This window comes from Nilaparvata lugens, chromosome 7 (assembly GCF_014356525.2).
Source record: "Nilaparvata lugens isolate BPH chromosome 7, ASM1435652v1, whole genome shotgun sequence".
Lineage (NCBI taxonomy): Eukaryota > Metazoa > Arthropoda > Insecta > Hemiptera > Delphacidae > Nilaparvata > Nilaparvata lugens.
In genome coordinates this window covers 38,119,591-38,141,171 of record NC_052510.1, presented here as the reverse complement: position 1 = coordinate 38,141,171, position 21,581 = coordinate 38,119,591, and the positions used below count along the sequence as shown (strand labels likewise).

At 34.6% G+C, this 21,581-nt stretch overlaps 1 protein-coding gene and 1 long non-coding RNA gene across 30 annotated transcripts in view; one reads left to right on the top strand and one right to left on the bottom strand.

Moving 5' to 3' along the window:
- The window catches only part of LOC111059297 (protein unc-80 homolog), a 177,154-nt gene that overhangs the window by 50,314 nt on the left and 105,259 nt on the right, over positions 1-21,581 (top strand). For all 29 annotated transcript variants that reach the window (XM_039432683.1, XM_039432677.1, XM_039432690.1 and 26 more), the window contains 8 exons: positions 2,353-2,594; positions 6,561-6,754; positions 8,023-8,171; positions 8,535-8,649; positions 10,782-10,953; positions 12,229-12,376; positions 12,703-12,815; positions 13,104-13,294. In XM_039432683.1, the coding sequence (XP_039288617.1) occupies positions 2,353-2,594; positions 6,561-6,754; positions 8,023-8,171; positions 8,535-8,649; positions 10,782-10,953; positions 12,229-12,376; positions 12,703-12,815; positions 13,104-13,294 (1,324 nt within the window). The remainder of the gene's footprint in view (positions 1-2,352; positions 2,595-6,560; positions 6,755-8,022; positions 8,172-8,534; positions 8,650-10,781; positions 10,954-12,228; positions 12,377-12,702; positions 12,816-13,103; positions 13,295-21,581) is intronic.
- On the bottom strand, positions 11,858-18,010 carry LOC120352400. Its single transcript, XR_005571822.1, has 2 exons — positions 17,544-18,010; positions 11,858-13,300 (listed from the first exon to the last, which is right to left on the bottom strand). It is a non-coding gene; the product is annotated as an uncharacterized LOC120352400 (long non-coding RNA).

The window sequence follows — 21,581 nt, the reverse complement described above, 5'->3', positions numbered from 1 at the left end:
TAAAAAAGATTCTTACAAATCCAAGCAAGGGAATGGAACTAAGAACCAAAATAATTGAAGTTGATAATAATTGAGGGCCTTGCAACAAAAAGGATCCAGCTCCACTTTTTGACCAATTTCAGGTTAAGACATTTTCTGATTCCAAAAAAATAGCTGCATCGATTGATGCAATCAGGATTCAAATCCATTCAAAAACAACAGAGATAGCATGGGTGTCTTCTTTGGGTTGGCGGAAAAAAGATCCAGCTCCTGGAGCTGAATCGTTTTTGGCCCAACCGAATATTCATATTCAAGAGGCAGTGCTGAAAATACTGGCGGCTGTGAACAGCTGGTTAAATCAGTTTGGCGCGTTTCTAACCTCAATATATTTTTTGTGCTATAGTATATGCAAATAAAAAACTTTTCTCAATGAAAACCATCTATAATTTATTGCAAAGATACCCTTGATATACCTGAAATTGGTGGCAATATGAAACAAGTTGCTAAATTTCAAAGAACAAATAGAAACATCTTTAAACTCATTTAGAATTTGTGTGGAGACATATAGAATAACATAATGGTAGCTCATAACTGATAGACAAAGAGTTTTTTTTCATAAAGTTTTTATTGATTATCTCAAAAACTAGAAATTTGGAGCTGAATCCTTCTTGCTGCAATGCCCTCAATTGTAAAAAAAGATTCTTACAAATCCAAGCGAGGGAATGGAACTAAGAACCAAAATAATTGAAGCTGATAATTGTAATCAAAGGTCAAATTGTAATAACTTTGACTAGAGTGAAAGATAATTGAAAAGATTCACAAAAATTTGGTGTACAAAATACATGTTAATTCAGGCTTGAGCCAGTGAATGGCAATATGAAACAAGTTGCTAAATTTCAAAATGACAATGAAAATGGTCTAATGAATAAATGGTCAATAAAATCTGATTTTTTGGTTAACTATTTTGAAAATCAAAAACAGTAGATAGTATGTATATGTAAAAGAAAAGGTAAATTAATACAAAATACTTAGCTCAATGTAAGGTTAGCAGCTTCAAAGTGCCAAGAGATAGGACATGTCCAGGCCCGGACATGTCGATGGGGAGCTGCAGCAGAGGCAGGACACTGGAGGAGCAAATATTCTCACGAATCAAGAGAAACATGGAGTTGAGCAAGGATCCAAAATGATAAAGTCTTTCCAAGGGAAGAAAAGCGGCAACAATGTGGCTATTAGTGGTTAACAGCTACGACGCAGTAAAGTCACAGTGCAACGTGATGCAACAGCGAGACAATCTTATGTGAAGAACTTGGAGCACAACTCAAATTTGTAAAAAGTGAGTTAGAATTGCAGAACGAATGTTTGAGAGATGCAATTTGATTGAAATTCATTAAAACCTGAGTCTAAAGTAACTTGGAAAAACACTTGAGTATACATGGAACGTGTGGTTGCAATGCACTGAATTGAAGATTGTGAAAATTTAAGACTTCAAAATTAAAAACTTATGATTGATTGATGACTTGATTGTAGACACTTTATAACATTTGAAAAGTGATCTGAAGATTGAGATTGAGTGCAAAAGAATGGTTTCAAAACTTGAAGAATGCAGAGCTACATCATCTCTAAACAAAAGCGAATTGGAGCAACCAAACGAAGTAAGTTTACGAGAGACGAAGCAGGGGGTAACGCTGTGTTGTACAACGCAGAACCAAAAAAAAAAAAAAAGCTAAAAAAGTTTAGACCTGAAAACAACCTAATTAGGACAATCGACGAAAATCTTTAAAAAATATGCAATGTATTCTAGAGCTATAAATGAGGAAAGAATGACGAAAAACAAGAATGACCGACAAATCAGCTGATTAAAGTAAAGTTGGCAGCGGAAGCGCGCCAAGATTCAAACACTGCCAGCGCGACTACTACAAAGAAACTTAAGTGAAGAATGGACGGCAGACGAAATCTAACACATTGAGAATCATAATGAGTTAGTATCATCATATTTATCTGTTAATGAGATATCGATGAAAGAAAAATGAGAATAGAATAAAGCAAGAGGATCAAATAAGTAGCCTAAACTACTCATTGGAAAAGTCTTATTCAATCAGTATAGTGAAGCATCGATCTAACACATATTTGAGTCTCCTGGATTAAAGTTGAGCGCAATTAAATCTACATTATTCAATTTCACATTGAATCTTTGCAGCAACTTCCGAATACTCTACCTAACATTCATTATTTGATTTAACGTTGCATAATTTTGAGTGCAGTAGAATAAAGAAAATTGTATTTTTAAAAACTGAAATATCGAATCAGCAAAATGAAATATTATTATATTATGAATTTAAATAAATTAAATGAAATAATTATTATTAATTCCAGGGTTATTCGACACCTTGGATGTCCCCATTGCATGGCTAATGATGGACAGAGAAATCCTCCCCCTGACTTTCTGAGATCGCAGGGGCAAACAATCCTCGGCAAACTGCAGCGTGCCAACTCATCCTATTTCTCAAAAGTGATGCGGCAAATCGTATCGCAACAGACCATCACTGAACTGATGGAATTCTTCCATGCTTATCTTGGATTTTGCATTGATCCAAGTACACTTCTCTCACCTCTTAGTGAGTACCTACTAATACAGTATAATTTTTCTGCACCATGGACAATTTATTTATTGGTGTTACTTCAAAAGCCTTCGACTTTATTTTCTCAATTGCTCTACACATATCAGATCTTCCAGATTCTGCGTAGCTAGGCTTTCCATGGCAGGGTGATTATTTGAGTTAGTAGAAGAGAAGCTTCTTGTCAAAAGAAGCTTTGGGCTTTCACAGTCTGTTTCTTGATCTCTACATTTTATTACAAATATATTTTAATACTCATAATAAACTTACCTTTCTGTGGTGGTAAAATATATAATACATGATTCTTTATACTGTAAATTTTATATTCTGGACTCAATGAACAAATGTAATGAGAGATTTTCCATGTCTCTGATAAGAAGAGTTAGCTCAATCCTAACCTACAAGAAGATAATTACCCTTCCATGTCCTCAACAGACTAATAACTACGATTGCGGTGTTTTTTCAATGTATTTTTTGGAAGAAGTATTTAAATATAGGAAAATGAGTAGTTCAACCTGTCTCGAGGATGGTCTCTCTCTTAATACAAACTTTGATGCTACGGTATATAGGTGGAAGATTCTGTGTAAAGTTTGTAATTTTCTGAAACCCAAATCTTGTGATTTGTTAGTCTCTAATGATTCTCCATGCAGTAAGAACATATCATATCCTAGCTCTAAACAGATAACGATTTCCAAGACTAGTGATATTTCTCTGGGAACTAAACTTAAAAAGTCAGCTAGCATGAAACCATTAAAAAACGTAGTCAGAATCTTTGGCGACAGTCATGGTCGTGATTTAGTAGATAATTTGAATAGATCTGAACTTGAAAAGACAACTAGTGGTTTTATCATGCCAAGTGCCAAATTCAACCCCATAGTAAATAATATTAAGAGTGGTACTAGAGATCTATCCAATAATGATCATGTGGTCATTGTTGGAGGAGCGAATGATGTATACTGTAATCAAGCTAGTAGTTTTCTAAAAAGCATGCTTTCTCTACTTCAGGTGCTAAATTTTACAAATGTATTAATTTCTACAATACCAATAAGATATGATTTACCGGAGTGGTCATGTGTTAACGAAGAGATTAGAAAAACTAACAGTAGAATAAAACAGTATTGTGGAAGGATGCAAAATGTTAAGGTAATAGATCTTACTGATCTTAAAAGAGAGCATTTTACTAGGCATGGGCTACACCTGAACTGGAGAGGCAAGAAGAGGATGACTGATAAATCAAAACAATATTAGATGAAAAGGGTAATAATACAGTTATAGAGCTTCAATATGACCTGAGTCATCGGGGAAACTAATTAGTGGTCCTGTTCATATAGGTAGAAACACAACGATCCTAGAATATACTAGAAAACAGGACCGTAGCTCTGATTTGAAGGTTTGCGCTCTAAATATTCAATCTCTGAGAAATAAGTTACTTGAACTTGAGACTATTTTGAGTCGTAATGAGTTTGATGTCATTTGCTTGAGTGAGCACTGGTTACGTGAGGAAGAGATTAATTTTTATGTCCCTCAAAACTTCAAACTAGCTGGTTTTTACTGTCGACCGACTCCATATGGTGGTTCTTTAATATTTGTGAGAGAAGGAATTGATTTTAATATTATTGACATTACCTCTTACTGTTATGAGGGTTCTTGTGAGGCAACAGCTGTTAGGATTGGTAGATTAAATACTCTAGTAATTAGTATTTACCGCACTCCTGGCTCCCGTTTCAGAGATTTTATGGTTAATTTGGAACAATTACTGGAATATGTAACAAGTAAGGTAAATGGCTTTAAATTCTTGATACTAGCAGGTGATCTAAACGTAGACATTCTTAAAAATTTTGAACCAGACACACAAGAATTTTTGAATTTATTGAGATCTTTCAACCTTTACTGTACGAATTACTCTCCAACTAGGTATGAGTCATGTCTTGATAATGTAATTACAAATATATCTGCGGATTATTTTAGAGTAACGCTTTTAGAACAAGGTTTAATATCTGACCATTCTGGTGTTTGTGTTTCGTTTGATCTAGAAAGAAAGTCATCTTCAAAAATCTCTAATGAATGTAATGAATTAAATAGAGACATGACTATAAGACTTCTTACCAAGAAAAGATTGCTACATTTGAGAAAGTCTCTTATGAATATTTGTTGGGAGAAAATTTATAAAACTGACAATAATGTTGATATGGCAGTTAATAGTTTCTTAAATATCATAGTTGAATCCTTAAATCGCTCCTGCCCTAGAGTTTTGGTAAAAAATAAAAGTAAAAAACAATCCTCTTCAAAATGGCTCTCACCTGAACTGGAAAAATTACACATTCTATTATTGATTTCTTACAGTAGATTCAAGAATACACTTAGTGAATATGATAAAGAAGTCTATAAAAATATAAGAAAGCACTACCGATTCAAGTTGAAACAAGCGAAAATAAAGGTAAATAGTGAATTTATTGCAAATGCTAATAATAGGTGTAAGGCTGCTTGGTCAATAGTCAAGAGAGAATCTAATCTCATGCCTGCTTGTAAAAAACCAATACCAATCTCTCCGAATGTATTGAATGAGCTCTTTGTTAATGTACCAACCAGAAGGTTGGATGATAGACAGGACCAAATTGATACGCCATTTCAAAATTTTCTGATTAATGCTCCAAAGCCTTCACACAATTTTAAACTTAAGACAATTGATAAGTTAACCGTTAAATCCATCGTTAATAGAATGAGTAATTCTCGTAGTGAGGATGTGTTTGGAATGTCTAATTACTTGATCAAAGAAATAATTGACTCAACCTTGCTTCCTCTAACATATAATTATAAATCTTATTATTGTCATGGGCTACTTTCCGGATTGTTTGAAAGTGTCCAGTGTTACACCTGTTTTGAAAAAAGGAGATCCAAAAAATCCTGAAAATTACAGACCAATTGCTCTTGTGCCTATCATCAGTAAAATAATAGAATTTTGTCTGCTAATGCAACTCTATGAATATTTCATTTTCAATGGCTTATTATATCCCCATCAATATGGCTTTAGACCAGGTCACTCTACAATAGACGCTGTTGAGAAAATTGTAGACTTTGTACATCAATGTTTTGAAAATAAATGTGCAGTAGGGGCAACCCTATTAGACCTTAGCAGAGCATTTGAGAGAGTTTCACATGTGATTCTCTTCAAAAAACTGGAACATTATGGTATAGTAGATAGAGAGTTAAAGCTATTGAAAGGTTATTTGGTTGGCAGAAAACAAATGGTAAAGTGTGCAGGTAAATGCTCTGATGTATTGAACATAAATACAGGTGTACCTCAAGGATCGGTCCTTGGGCCTTTCCTTTTGCTAGTGACTTACATCATTTAATCTTGAACTTTTGACGAGGCCTGAAATGTACTGTACAAATGTATTTATTGGTCAATAAAACAAATTTATTTATTTATTCACCAAAAAAAAATATAACATATGAAATAATCCTATTCCAAAGTTCTATAATAATATGGAAACATGTTAATGATGCAGCATTATCTTCTGATAAAAACTACATTTCTGAGGTGATTTCCATTTCTTTCCCTCTCTCTATTGATTAAAGGCTTGATAATTAATCAGAAAATCCCCTTCAATCCATTAAACAGAGTGCTACAAGGGAGGTCAGGACACAAACTGACCTCACATTTTTCGAGAAGGGCTTGCATAGCCTACTGAAAAGTATTAAGTGTAGAGAGATTGGCTTATTGGAGTAACGTAGTCGATAAAAAGGGTGAGGAGTAAGCGCTACTGCATTAAATCTGCACTACTGAATTATTCCAACATGTTAATCAAAATTTATAGTATAGAAACATGCAATTTCTGATGTATCTTCCATTCAAGAAAGAAAACGGGTGATAGTTTGATAAAATCTGATTGGTTGTTTGTTGCTGATGAAATCATAATTTTGTTTGGTCCCTTATAGTTATTTTTACATTTCTCCCAATTTCAGACCAGAAGAGAAGCTCAAGCAAATCACCTGACATTATATCGCAAGGAGGCTACTCAACCAACTTTGGTGGAGGGGGATACGGCAGCGGATTTGGAAGTCGCAATGTTGAAGGCCATCTCATGACAAGTATTTTCAAAACTCTCGTCTCTCGTCTTGTCAAGATTAGCAAAGATCTGAAGACACCAGAAAATCAGGCAAGTGATCACACACTAATGTAGATAACGTTTAGCTCTTGATATGTTCCTGGCTTTAACGTCATCACAGTGAAGACAATATCTTGAATTTATATTTGTCTACATGAGTGTTTCTCATGTGCAGTATAATATTATGCTTACTGTATGTCCTTATTTCTTAGTAACCTTGATATAGTTCGAGTTCATCACGGGTTCATTACTCTAAAAAATTATACAAGATAAAGTTTTTGAATTTTAAAGGGAATTATACTTTAATATTAGCTATGGAAGGGTTTTATAGTCCTTACAAAATTAGTTCTGACTTGGAGGGATATGCGGAGCAGAGAAATGGAGGGATATCAGCCAATTACAGTGATGAATAGTCATAGAAAGAAGTGCAATTACCAATATTTTTCGATTGGACCATAGAGTAAAGATACTGTTTAGTACCTATTTATCTGTCTATGATTAGCTCAGTCGACTCAGTGCTTTCCGAAAGCAAGTTTGCGTATCATGAGATTGGATACTCACTACGCTGGCCGCTTTACAGCACGGCAACATCGCCTCAGCTATCCCTACTTTTCTCTGCTCTGCATATCCCTCCAAGTCAAAAGTTTGTATGCACTATACAACGATCTATATACTAACATTAGTATTTACAACTATCTATATATACTAAGTATAGTTAGTATACTATAGTTAGTATTAATAAAACAATATGAAATCTTATAGCACTCTTTATTTAAAAAAAAATTAAATAGTTAAACAACTAGTTGTTTTAAAGTTTTTTTTTTAAATAAAGAGTGCTATAAGATTTTATATTGTTTTATTAATTTTAAAAGTAGCCCATGTGAATGAAGTGTTTTTATAGCTAGTATATATAGATAGTTGGCACTATAATGATGAATTTCGAATTTCTTAGTGTGTTATCGTCTCTTATTTGATTACTCTGTTGCAACTGTATGTTGGATCAGGGAATATTGAGAATAGTGTAAATGTTATATCTGTCGTGATCGAGGTCCTGAGAGTTGTGTACTCAATAATCTCGACTGGAGTCTCTACTTCAAGTGATTAAAATTTCAATGACTAAAGAATTGTCTTGAGTTTTTTATTATTCAACTAAGTTCTAAACTTCAACACAAAAGCGTTGTCTTGTATTCACAATTATTATTGTTCTCCTATAGAATTATTGCTGTTTAATAATCATTTCCAATGTCTATTCAAACTAATTCGTCATTATTTCAACTGGAGCTGTAAATTTTTTTTCTAATGAATTGATTTGTTGGTAGGGTTTGTATTGTGATGTCCGCTCACTGATGACCTATGTGAAAGAGGCTCATGGAGGAGTATTTCGCAGAGTGGCTCTCAGTGGTCTACTGGATACAGCCATGAGACCACACAGGAAAGAGCCTGCAGTGCAAACTACACGAGTCATAAGGTAAATTCTAGTCATTTATGGCTCATTCTTCATTAACTTTTCCCGAAATATCTCTATGGAGCAGCCTCTACAATCACTTATGAATCATAACTAAAGAATTTGCTATTATTGATTTATTTTCAGCATTTTAACCAGGAAAGAAGTAGACTATAACCTTTAGGTATCAAAAAAATAAAACACAATCCCTCTCTGAAAACTCTTTCCGTTCGAATAGTACTTGTTGGTTGCAAATTATTGATAGCATTTGAAAGAGTACGGTAGTAGTAGAATTGGAGCATGCCACCCAATATTTGGTTATGTTCTATATTGCTCCAATCGCTTACTCACTGAATTGTTTTACAAAAACATATTCCTCTATTTCAGACATTTCCCTCACACTGAACAAGATGACCACATGGAACCTGGCTCTTACATCTTGGATGACCGTGATTCTCGTAAAATCTTATTCAAGAAACGAAGCACGTCATCTACCTGTGCTGTAAGTCACAATCATTTCAAATAATGAATTTTTCTACAAACTATTCTTTCATATATAATTTTTCTTTATCTAGATTCAATCGGGAATAATTTGATCCACTAATTTATTTTCTTGATTGGTTATTCATGTATCAAGTCAGATTGTTACAATCTTTATTTGAACGAGCGTTGGCGAGTTCTCACTTTTGACTTACCGAAGGCGCAAGTTGTTTGTATGTTCGACAGTAACTTGAGAAAGAATTGATCAATCAGCTTCTAATTTCGAACATATATTCTTCGAACCTTTTTACAGGTCAAGCTCCTCGGACAACAAAATTGGACACAATTGACTCAATACTTCGTCCTTTGTCAGGATATAAAAATAACATTGAAAGTGCATTTAAGAAGAATTGTAATGTATAATGTTACATAAACGGTATCCTATCACTAAAGCTGCCATATTTCATTTAATATTGGTCCAATCTTGAAAATCAGGTACCAATCGATAGGTAATTTAATTTACTAAGAAAAGTTATTCTTAGTAAATTGTTTTCAAACCAAAGGTTTCTGAGTTATTTAACAAAACAAAAAACCTAAACTCCCTGGGCAGATCATTGAGAATTGGCGTCCCATACGGTATACATACCCAATAATGATGATTCCCTTGTGAAGAGTGAAGTGCGGTGCCTTGGCCTATGAGTCTGTCTGCCTGTAGTTTTCTGCTCGTAAGCAGGTCCTTCTATATGGCAGCAGCCCTCCACTCTCTTCTATTCTCTGCCAGTCGCTTCGTTGCATAGTAGCTCATCCCCTCCTTGATGTCGTCCAACATTTTGTATCTTCTTCTCCCTCTTCCTCTTCTTCCCTGAATGGTCCCCTCCATGGCATCCACCAACAAGCATTGCCGTCTCATCCAATGTCCCAGCCATCTCCTCTTTCTTCCCTTTATTACATCCAGCAGACTCCTTCCCTCCCCAACCCTCCTCAACACCTCCTCGTTTGTAACTTTATCCCTCCAACTGATCCCCTCCATCCTTCTCCATATCCACATTTCCAATGCCTCAAGCCTCCTCTTATTCTCCTTTCTCAGCGTCCAAGTTTCTGCACCATACAGTGCCACACTCCAAACATAGCACTTTATTAGCCTTTTCCTTAGTGTCTTGTCCAGTTGACTACAAAGAATTCTCTTTCTCTTATTGAATGCTGTTTTTGCCATAGCAATTCTTACTTTGATTTCTTTGTTGCATTTTATATCCTCTTCCATTATGCTTCCTAAATACTTGAAAGATGATACCTGTTCCAACTGTTCACCCTCCAGTACAGCATTCCCCATTCTTTCTCTCCCTGCACCAATTCTCATGCACTTTGTCTTCCTGACGTTTATCCTCATTCCATACCTCTCACAAGCCTCATTCACATCTCTCAACATTCCATTCATCATTGTCCAGCTATCAGCCAGGATCGCCATATCATCTGCAAATCTTATGCACTCTATGTGTCTTCCTCCAATGCTGACTCCTCTTTTGCCATCCAAACACTCCTGCAATATATCCTCTAGGTAAACGTTGAAAAGGATTGGTGACATACAACATCCCTGTCTCACTCCTCTTCCCATTCTACTCTCTTCTCCAATTCCGCCCTCTATTCTCACTCTGCTGGTCTGGTTGACATACAGGTTCCTGATTAGTCTCCTCTCCTCCCATTCCACACCTCTTCTTTTCAGAGTATCCATAAGTCGGCCTATGAGTAGGTCTTCATATTTTTCGGCGTTTGAATGTCTCATTTTAGTATCATTTACATGCATTCCACTTTTTACATACGTATTTTGGAATTTTGTCACTTTCAATTTAACTGCAACATACGGGTTAAGTATGGGTCAATTTCTGCAAATTGGCCTTCGTCTCTTTTCTCTTGCTTCAAGTAAATGATTCACAGTGTATTTTACCATGAATCTGTGGGATATAACAGAATCCATCCATTTTAGAGAAATTATTGCAAACCTCACAATTCGTTATTTTGCTATAATGTTGATTCAATAGATAAATGTGTTTTGTGATTCAAATGACATGTCAATTTTTCATTGAAAATTAATTTTTCCTACGAAGGGTTGAAAATAATATTCTGTTTGTAATTCAAATATACAAATTCCTTTCACAGAGTCTACTAGAGACCGAATTGGAAGAAGGCAAGGTGATTCAAAGCCCATTGACCAACTTCAAAAAGAAGCATCCGGTTTTGACTCCGAGGCAGAGCGAGAGGAACTTGGGAGCGGTGTTTGGAGCAATGCAACCTCCTCACAAACCAATCGCCACCTCCAAATTTCAAATAGGTAGCTCAACCCCAAATAATTCAGTAAGCATGAAATTATATACAAATTCATATTCTTAATTATCCGAACTGAGATCACTTTGGCTTTGAAAATGGTCCTATTCATGTAAATCTCCATCACTAAACACATAATGTTACTAGACTTCACGTTACTCGATATTATATCTATATTAACAGTTTAATCTTGAAATTAAAAAGTTTAGTTTAGTCAAAAGTCAAAGCTATTCAAGTCCATTCACTTCCAAAGCATGAGGTAGGCCTATATTCACGTCGTAAAATCCAACATCAAACATCTGAGTTCTCAATTAGACTTCATTAGATATAATTTTTCGCTACAGTTATAGGCAAGAAACACAAAAGAATATTATAATGATCGTTATAAAATATATTCAAAATTCGTTAGCAAAAAAAAAACCTCCAGTGAGTAGAAAGGATTGGCACACAGAACTTCAAAAAGAGCCTTTTTGAGATGAGCAATGGTTAATGTAATTTCTGAAGCTCAGTTTTCAATCCTTGAAAATTATTAAAAGCTCACTTTTATTATAAAAGTAGATGACGGACCATGAAATATTCGATTAACAAAAACTATAGTAATCTTTATTACTGTAATCTATATTGTTGCAATCGGTGTTTCTCCTTACATATATCAATCAATCGATCTTCTATTGTCAAGGAACATAATAATGTTACAAACAACGTCATTTTTATGATAGTCTTTACAAATAATTATATAATTTCTTCCTTCTCCATAAAAAAGATTTCTCGATGGAAAATAATATATAGGCTACTGTGGTTGGTAATTTGTATTTCTTAATTGCAATATCAATTAGCCTATACAAATTTCGATATAAATAAAAATATAAATCTCAGTACCCTTTCAAATAAAATGTCGATATCTTTGAAAATTAACTTTGAATAGAGTTTACTTTAATTATACTAGTACTAAATAATTTCATTACTTGAATAAATTATGTTGTTGATTAATAACAAAACATTATTGATTATTGAACTAAAAACTGATCTATACTAATATTTGTATTCTATCTTTATCTTTATATTATCCTAGTTGATTTTATTAGATTTCTATGGATAACTCTCACTTCATATTATACTTTTTCACCCTTGAAAAAGATTGAATACTGTGATTCTTATTCAATACACTTTTAAATCTTTGGGAACGTGTGATGAATTTCGTTTTCAATGATACCATTTACTATTTTTGGTGAGAAAGAGTATTTGAACAATGATGTTTATATATATATATATATTTGTTTAGTGAACTGGTTCCGAAAGGAATATGGAAGATCTGATTCACTGGAGAGTCACGATGGCAGCGATTCACCAGTGGAGGGAGGGGCACTCATCCATCAAGCTGCCCAGCTGCATCAGTCTTACAGCAGAACCTCTCAAAAAAGTACCGGAAGGTAATTTCTTCCTCCTTAACCATCGTCATAATGTTTTATAATATTGTATTGAAAATTAAATCAATCCCCTCAAAAATGTTCATATTGTATTTGAAACATTTTGAAGGAATTTATTCAATATTGCTAACTACTGTGTTACAGCTCAAATTTAATGATTTGGAGTTGGAACAAGATAGTTTGTTCTGAAGAACACAGTTTAAAGTTTGTTGTATGAGATGTGTTTGTTGAGCTGATTCAAATTATTATTATATTATTCAAATTACCATAATATGAGATGATTTGTACTATGAAGGTGATTGATTCCAAGTTGTTTTCGTTTTTTGCAGTGTGGGAAATACCCTCCAGAAAGCCAGGAGGCGCGTTGAAGATCAAATCAATAAATTGGGATTCGGTAGGGGAAAGAAGAAAGACGGCAGCATCGAAGATACTCAAGGCAGTTGTGAGTTCTCAAAAGTTATTAGAATTCAATTCTCACATGAAGCAAATTCTACTTCTCTAACGCTCATATTATTGAATGAGCACATATTTTTAATAAAGATATAACCAATTAAAATTTATGGCTACCAATGGCTCTTAGTTCATTCCGTTTAATATAAATTTCATGAATTCACAGAATTTTTCGTCCATATTGAATTCTAAATATATTTCTATCATACATTTGTACACTAAATCTATTGGCCTAAGTTTAAATAAAATATATTGTCAGTAATTTCATAAGTGTTCCCAGATTTCAGTAGGAGAAATTCGCTTGAAATGGGAGATCACGGACGAGAATCTGAGTTTGTTGTGCTGAAAGAGCGTAAACTGGTCGACACTCAGAAAGTTTGGAATGGAATGTGTCGCCTGTCGTTCCTATTGGAAGTCTGCTCTCCTGGGTCTATTCCTGACCCTTACCTACTAGCTGCCTCTCTTGATCTGGTACGCCTGATGAAGAAGATAATAAATAGATTAAAAAGTAGCATGAGAGTAACATTGAAAATCTATAGATTAATCTGCATGACTTTATTTGTATATACTAGACTAGCAGGGCACCCGTGCTTCGCTACGGGATTGAAAGGTGACGAAATTATTTTTGTGAAACATTTATGATCTAAATCCTACCAAAATTGTTATAATCGTTTTTGAGATTAGGCAACAACTTGGCATGAAAATTATTGAGTCAAATCATTCGAATAATTAATTGATGTGTTGGAAGTGATGTGTATAATAGTAGTCTAATTGCAGCGAATTTTGTAGAATATTGGGCGGGGCCTAAGGGTCGACCTAGACTTTATTCATTGGCAATCAATATTTCCCGTTGACAGTGATCAAATTAGCAGTGATCATGCTATTTTTGTTTTTGCTTGATGCAATTGAAGATTAAATTCCAAATTAAGTCTATTTGGAATTCGATGACTTTGGTATCCATGGATCTCTTGCTTGTTCTGGAATTTTTGGCATAGCATGTCGCTTACTTTTTGGCTGTAAAAGCAGCCAATCCACTGATTCTTTTTTCCATGGAGTCCAAGAGTCCATTCATAATAGTTAGTAAACATTTATTGTGGCTGATTTCTCATGTCCTAAACTTTACTATCATAGAGATTAAAGTACAATCATTTTAATGTGAATTTGCATAAATCTGAATAGAGTTTATTCAATCACTTTGATAATTGACTACCATTATAGGATTTCGCTCATTGATCTTAGCTTGTAACCAAAAGCTTAGGGATAGAAATTTGGATGTTAACTAACATGTAATTCAATTTAATTTCTATCTAAATTGACAACTTTAGTATTTTTACTTGTGATCTATCAATATCAATAGGTTTGTCTTGTGTCATGTAATGACATCATGGAAGGAAATAGGAGCAGCTGATGGAATATAATGTTTTTTTTTTCGATTTAGTTTTTAGCTGATTTTGAAACATAAAAATATCAGGCCCAGTAGCACAAAAGCCTGTCCAATTTCAATCAGGATTATATTTCATGAGAATTGATCAGAGCAGGGTTTTTTTTAATGGAAGGCTTCTCTGATTGGTTCTCGTGGTATTTAGTCTGGACTAAGAATTAACAGACAGTGCAACTGGCTCTCTCAAGGCCATGGCTGCGTACATAGAGCAACAGATAGAGGAACCAATACAACAGAACCTGAAGAAATTAGTCGCATTTCTGTCACGCACCTTACAATGAATATCACATTCAACTATTGGAGAGATCGATTTTAAATTTATTTTGCTATCATCCGGGCACTTTCTGAACCTATTCTTCCAGATGTTCCATGGATACTTTAAAATAAGGTCGGTCAATTTGGTAACTCAACTACAGCTATCATAATCTTTTTCATTTGCTCACAATCTCTTAAATTTTCAACAGACTATGGAAAACTTTTTTCTGATCAGCTGCTACTTGAGGGACCAATAATCCTTTCTCAAGGAACTTCAGCGAATTTTTCCGAGTTGAGACCTGTTCCAGAATAATGTTTTTTGTCGCAAATCCACTATATTTCTGATTTATTTAAAATCGTTCGAGGTCCGACCGACATACATACATATCCACAAACACACATATTCAAACAGAAATTGCTTTCTTAGTATAATTGACTTCAATGATTATGTTTTCAATATCGGGGCACCGAGCTTCGCTCGTTATTTTCATTTATTGATAAACAAAACACAATTCTTTGAAATGATCGTGTTTATATTTTACAGCTGACTATATGTCAGCTTATGAATTTCGGGGATGAGATATTTTGATTTTCTACAGACCGAGTGCGTCTCACTCACTTTTTTATTATCCACAGACGACGAAAGTCTCAGCTATTTTTCCAAGGATGAATTATCCTTTTCATGTCCTTCAGCAAGTTTTCCCAGGGATGAGACCTAGTGCAATCGAGTTTTTATATCATAAACCTACTATGTTCCAAATTTCGTGAAAATCTTTAGAGCCGTTTTCGAGATTCGTTGAACATAAATAACCATATAAATATCCAGATAACCAGATATAAAAATAACCAGCTATAAAAATAGCCAGATATATACACAGAAATTGCTCGCTTAATATAATTGGATAGAATTCAATGAGAGCTTATTTCACATAATAATAACAGCTTGCATCAAATCCAAAAATGTCAGCGATCATCAGCATTATTATCTTCATCTGATCTAAAGTAACCAAATTATAGTAAGATCCACATCAATGTGTCAGCATTGTTTGAATGGATAGCATTGATGCTGTCTGTCGGATATACAAACAAAATAATTAGTCTTGATAGAATAGGATCAATTATTGATAGAATCAACTCCCGTCATGAAAGTTCGTTTTATGAACTTTATTGCAAATAAAGATATAAATTTATACTCTTTTCTCTTAATGTTTGAATGTTCATATGTTTATATGTTGCGCATTTACGGCGAAACGCGGTAATAGATTTTCATTAAATTTGACAGGTATATTCCTTTTTTAATTGCGCGTCGACTTATATACAAGGTTTTTGGAATTTTTGCATTTCCAGGATACAAGGATACAGTAATATAGAAGGAAAAGGAGCCTCCCTCATACGCCAATATTAGAGTAAAAATCAGACTATGGAATTATTATTCATCATAAATCAGCTGACAAGTGATTACACAGATGTGTGGTGAAGCTCTTAATTGATGTATTTCCATAAGCTCTGTAGTTTCAATCAGGTACTTGCAAAGACCTTAAAGATGCAAGGTCTCTTCAAGGTATCTCTTCAAGGAGGAAAAAGGAGCCTCCTTCATACGCCAATATTAGAGTAAAAATCAGACTATGGAATTATTATTCATCATAAATCAGCTGACAAGTGATTACACAGATGTGTGGTGAAGCTCTTAATTGATGTATTTCCATAAGCTCTGTAGTTTCAATCAGGTACTTGCAAAGACCTTAAAGATGCAAGGTCTCTTCAAGGTATCTCTTTAAGGTCTTCGGGTACTTGTAGAAGAGAATACTGCGTGAGGTCTACTGTTCACAGAACTACTAGTATAGGTATAAATCTAATTAATAAAAACAATATAAAAATCTTATAAATCTTTTAAAAAATAAAGGGTCATACAAGATTTTTATAAACTTTAATACAGTTTTTTCGGCTATACTCGGCTTTTGTCGAGGTAGCCATTTCCACGCTACCGTGGGTTCACTTAGCGTTGACAGTAACCACAGAGAAGAAATTTCTTCTACTTTGTGCAGTAACTCACTTGTAAGCTGATTGATTATGAATAATTCCATAGGAATGGTTCACAAAACGTCCCACGGCGTGGGATGCTTTCCGTGGATTAGCGTGGGTCTACTTTGCGGCGGGCCTAAATCCTGAGCTCGAAAAGCGGCTCTAAAAGCATAAGAGCCTCTGTTTGATTAAAGGTGAGGGGAATTTTTATGGATGGAGGTTAGGGTTTGGCTTTAAAATACGGTAGCAATAATATGTTCAGGTTATTAGAAATGTGTTGATAATTTGAGTCAATCAACGAAAAGTTGAAATAGTCGCACATTTGAGCACTTAGGCTACTGGTTACACACTTGGCGGTTTCTGCCGCGGTGGCGAAACTGCCGTCGTCACCTCGAAAAAAGTCGAGCTTACACATTCAGTGGCAAAAATACTGCCAAACATCGAGCGGCAAAATTACCGCCACGTATGATCAGTAGCCAAAATAATTCTTGTAGTTCTTCATCGCAAATGTGTTGTGACCTCGTCTGTTTCATGAGTGTTCAGTTAATTCATTGTATTTTACACATTTTTAAAAAGTATAAATTATTAAGTGTTCAACTCAAAATGGAAAAGCAACAACTTTTAGCACTTTTGTTGTACCGTCAAAGGAAAAGAAGACAACTGAGAAGTCACCTTGTTTGGATTCATCCCATAAACCTGAGAAGAAAAGAAGTTGGAGCATTTTGTACGTTGTTTGAAGACTTGAGAAATGACGAGGAAAAATTCTTCAATTAAAGAACACATTAAAGACAAAATCCAAAGGAAAAATTCACAACTGAGGAATTGTGTGCAACCTGTAGAAATGCTTGCTGTAACTTTTAGGTTATTCTTTATTCAAGTATAGGAAAAATTGTCTGATGAATTTAAAATCACTTTTAGAAAAGGAATTGTTTTGTACATTGGAATGAACGTTCTCATTTTTAATCGATAGCAATATACAACATGTTACAGTTTTTTACTTACCAAATGCAATTTTCCTTGTAATCCAGAGTTTCAAAATCCCCCCTAATCTCCATACACACTTCCTACCACGCATTCCTTGTTGCATCTCGATCCTTGAATATGTCGAGGGTTTTGTCCCACAAAACTGGCCTCTGTTCTACAAATGATATCAACAACTCATTGTCTATTAACTCACTCATTTTTCACACTCGTCAGCCACAAATACTTAAAACAATAAATAAATGTTATAAACAACTCGCAAACTGTACAACAAGACCCAAATTAAAAGGCTGATCCTCAAAGACCTCTGACTTGGAGCAACTGGGAAAGACAACTGATCAGCGGCGACGGTAGACAACCGCCAAATGTGTAAACGCCCATTTGGTCATGTACGCCACTGCGTAGACAAGAGCGGCAAAAACACCGCCAGCCGCAGTGGCAGTGGACAGCTGCACAGCTGCCGCCAACGGCAATATGGCAGCGCGGCGTATCTGCAGCCCAGTGTGTAAGCTTCCATTCAAGTCTATAGACTACTGCTCGAACGGCGGCGATGGCGAAATTACCGCCGCGGCAGAAACCGCCCAATATGTAACCGGCGTTAGGAATGTTACCCACAGTGAGTGCCAATACAAAGAAGGAGGATCATGCTTTCGATGTTGCACCAAACTGGAAAAATTGGAAATATCTGGAGCTCAAAATATCAATGTTAAATGTCCTATGCTTGAAAACTGTTGCTGGGTGGAACTCCGAATATTTGTCAGACAGCGGAATTGGAAATATCTGCAACTCCAAATATATTGCTAGGCGGAATTGGGAGTATCTGGAACTCAAATTATTTGTTTGTCAGATGGCGGAATTGGAAATATCTGGAACTCAAAATATCGGTGTCAAAGTGGGAGTACTAGTAATGTGTTTGTGATTGAGAAATGGTTAAAGTCTGACTTATTTTCTGGAATGATATGGACTAATTAGCTGACTTAGCATAATATTCATAGCTCATTATATATTACTTTTGGACGGAAATATTGGAATAGTCATGTACATATTATGTAAGTTTTCAAAACTCTGTTATCTGTTTCAAACAAGACTGACGACTGTTGATGAATTTATTTTAGGTTAACTATATATAATACTTCATATTTGTTTTGCGATAAATTTGTTTCATCACACATTTACAAAGTCTTGCTAATAACGATCGATATTGTGAGTTCGATATATTTCCAATTCCACATACTTCCAATTCCACCAGCTGACAAGATATTTTGAGCTCCGCCGGCCTGCACGATATTCGGAGTTCCGCCTGTCAACATATTCGGAGTTCCATATATTTCCAATTCCGGCTAGCTGCAAGATATTTTGAGCTCCAGATATTCCCAATTCATACGACCCGAAAAATTTACCACTCACCGTCTTCCCAAAACGTGCTCAATAATAATTCAGTTTACCGTGTTCCCAGAACGCTATAATAATTCTGTATCATGCTTGGTTATGTTCACCATGTTTATGTTTGTAAATAATGTCTTGTACTGTTTTATAATAGTTGACTTTTTGATTTTGTATTTCGGCATTTTGAGTTGTGTTTCAGCGTTGTATTATTTTTAGAATGTCGACGAGGTTAACATGTAAATGCAAATATTTCTTTTTATTTTCAACTAATACTAAGCGTACTCTGTTCCTCTATTGTTCAATATTGTTTAAATTTTTCTATTTTCTCCCTTACCTTATATATACTCCAATTTTTTAATTTCTTTTCGTTTAACTTACTGTATTCTCATTTTTATTTCTCATTATACTCTATCATCTTCAGTCATGAAATATCGTAACCTATAGGCTAACTTTATTTATTCATATTGAATGAAAGAGACTAAGAAATTGTCAAAAACCACAGATTTATTGATACTTAGAAATAAATTACCTACTTAGAAATATTGATATTTCGAAATAAAGTACTTAGAAATATTGATATTTCTAAGTATCAATAAATCAGTGGTTTTTGACAATTTCTTAGTCTTTTTCATTCAATATGATTAATTACCACAATATCAACTTCTCAACTACACAAAAAGTTATTCATTGATTGTAAAATTGTGGCTTTTAAATCAGTCACCAGGTACTTTTTGCTGGAAAAACTCTGAACATACCGGTACTATTCACGTACAAATGATTAAATACGGTACAAAAAGCCCTCCTATAGTGAGGTCCACGTTATAATGGCAGTGGATAGAGATAGAAGAATAGCGATGCCGATTCTTTCCATTAATTAATTATATTTCTACACTGTCAAAAACATATTTGGCATCGTTGTGAACCTATAAAAGGATAGTACCACCGTCTTTGTCGAATGATAAACAAGGTTAGCAAAACCAAAAATGATCAAATACTGTCATTATAACGTGGATCTCACAATAGTCCTAGCCCTTAGCCTTCCTAGCCCTGAAGCTTTTCACAGAGTGCACCAAAAACCACGGATTTTTTAATCATTTTTTCTTCTCTGCAATTTTCGTCAAATTTAAAAGAATACAAGATCTTTATTTACAATTAAATGAAACCATAAATAAATATATGCCTGATTATTGAATACAAATACTTCAATAAGTCATAAGTGACACACATATAGCCTACACTAGCCGTCAGGCTCGCTTCGCTGGATTCCCAACTGGATTGTCCAAAAATGAGATCAGTGGGCTCGCTTCGCTCGCCTGCATTTTTTATTTGAGCATGTTTCATTCCATCAGAAAGTACTTCCTCGCTCGAATCAATCACCGATTAATTTCAACTATTTAGTGCAGGGTGGAAAACTTCGTTAAGATATTATGAGAATTATTGTACTCCAGTCTAGCATTTAAAATTAGAGATAGGAATGACGTGGAGAATTTAGAACAAAGTACTATCCTTACTTTATGGTTAGACTTAGTTGGGATATTTTGAGAATCATTATACTCTAGTCTAGCCTTTTAAATTTGAGATAGGAATGAAGTGGAGAACTTACAAATCATTCATTCTTCAACGCTCTCGAGTCTGAAATTTTCCTGAGAAATGAAGAAATATGCATTGAAAACTCAATTAAAAACTGGAGAAAAGAAACCATCCAATTTTTCACCGCCATTACTTACTCCAAACCTGAAAAATCAGACGGATTTTTGTAACAAATTTTAACAATTTGGGTTGATAAGATAATGAGAAAGCTAATAATCTAGAAGAACGTTGAAAAACGCTAGTTTTTAGCATCAAAACTTATCATAGGCGAAATATTGAAGGTCTCATTTCAAATATTGAAATTTGTAGATCTCAGCGGAACCTCTGTACCGAATTTGAACGTTTTATGTCAATTTGATCTCGAAAATTTGGAAAACGTTAAAAGACGCTGGTAAAAACTCCTGTTACTATATTGGCGTATCTTCGGCGAACAAAATTCTTCCACCTCAGCTAAACCTGTGTACTGAATTTTTTAATATATTTCCAACAATTATTAAAAAAGGTGAGAAAACGCAGAAAAGCTGAAAAAAATGTTGGAAAAACGCTAATTTTGGGCGTATCTTTGATGAAATATTAAAGTCACCTCATCACAAAATTTTTAGACCCTAGCTAAACCTCTGTACCAAATTTGAACATTTTCTGTCTATTAGTTGATGAAAGTACTGAGAAAACGTAATAAACCGCTAATTTTGGGCGTATCTTTGGCGTTATTTCAAATTCCTTCTAACACAACATTATTACACCCCAGCTGAGCTTCTGTAGCCTACAAAGTTTGAACATTTTCTGTTCATTTGTTCTCGATAAAGCTGATAAAACGCTAAAAAACGCAGATTTTGGGCGTATCTTTGGAAATTTTTCCAAATCCGTTCTTATGCGCCTCTAAAGGGCCAACTGAACATACCTACCAAATTTGAACGTTTTTGGTCCGGTAGATTTTTAGTTCTGCGAGTGAGTGAGTCAGTCAGTCAGTCAGTCAGTCAGTGAGTGCCATTTCGCTCTTATATATAGTTAGGTATATATAGATTAACGATAAACAAATATATGTATAAACTTATTGAGCCTTACATTAGGTGTTACCAATTC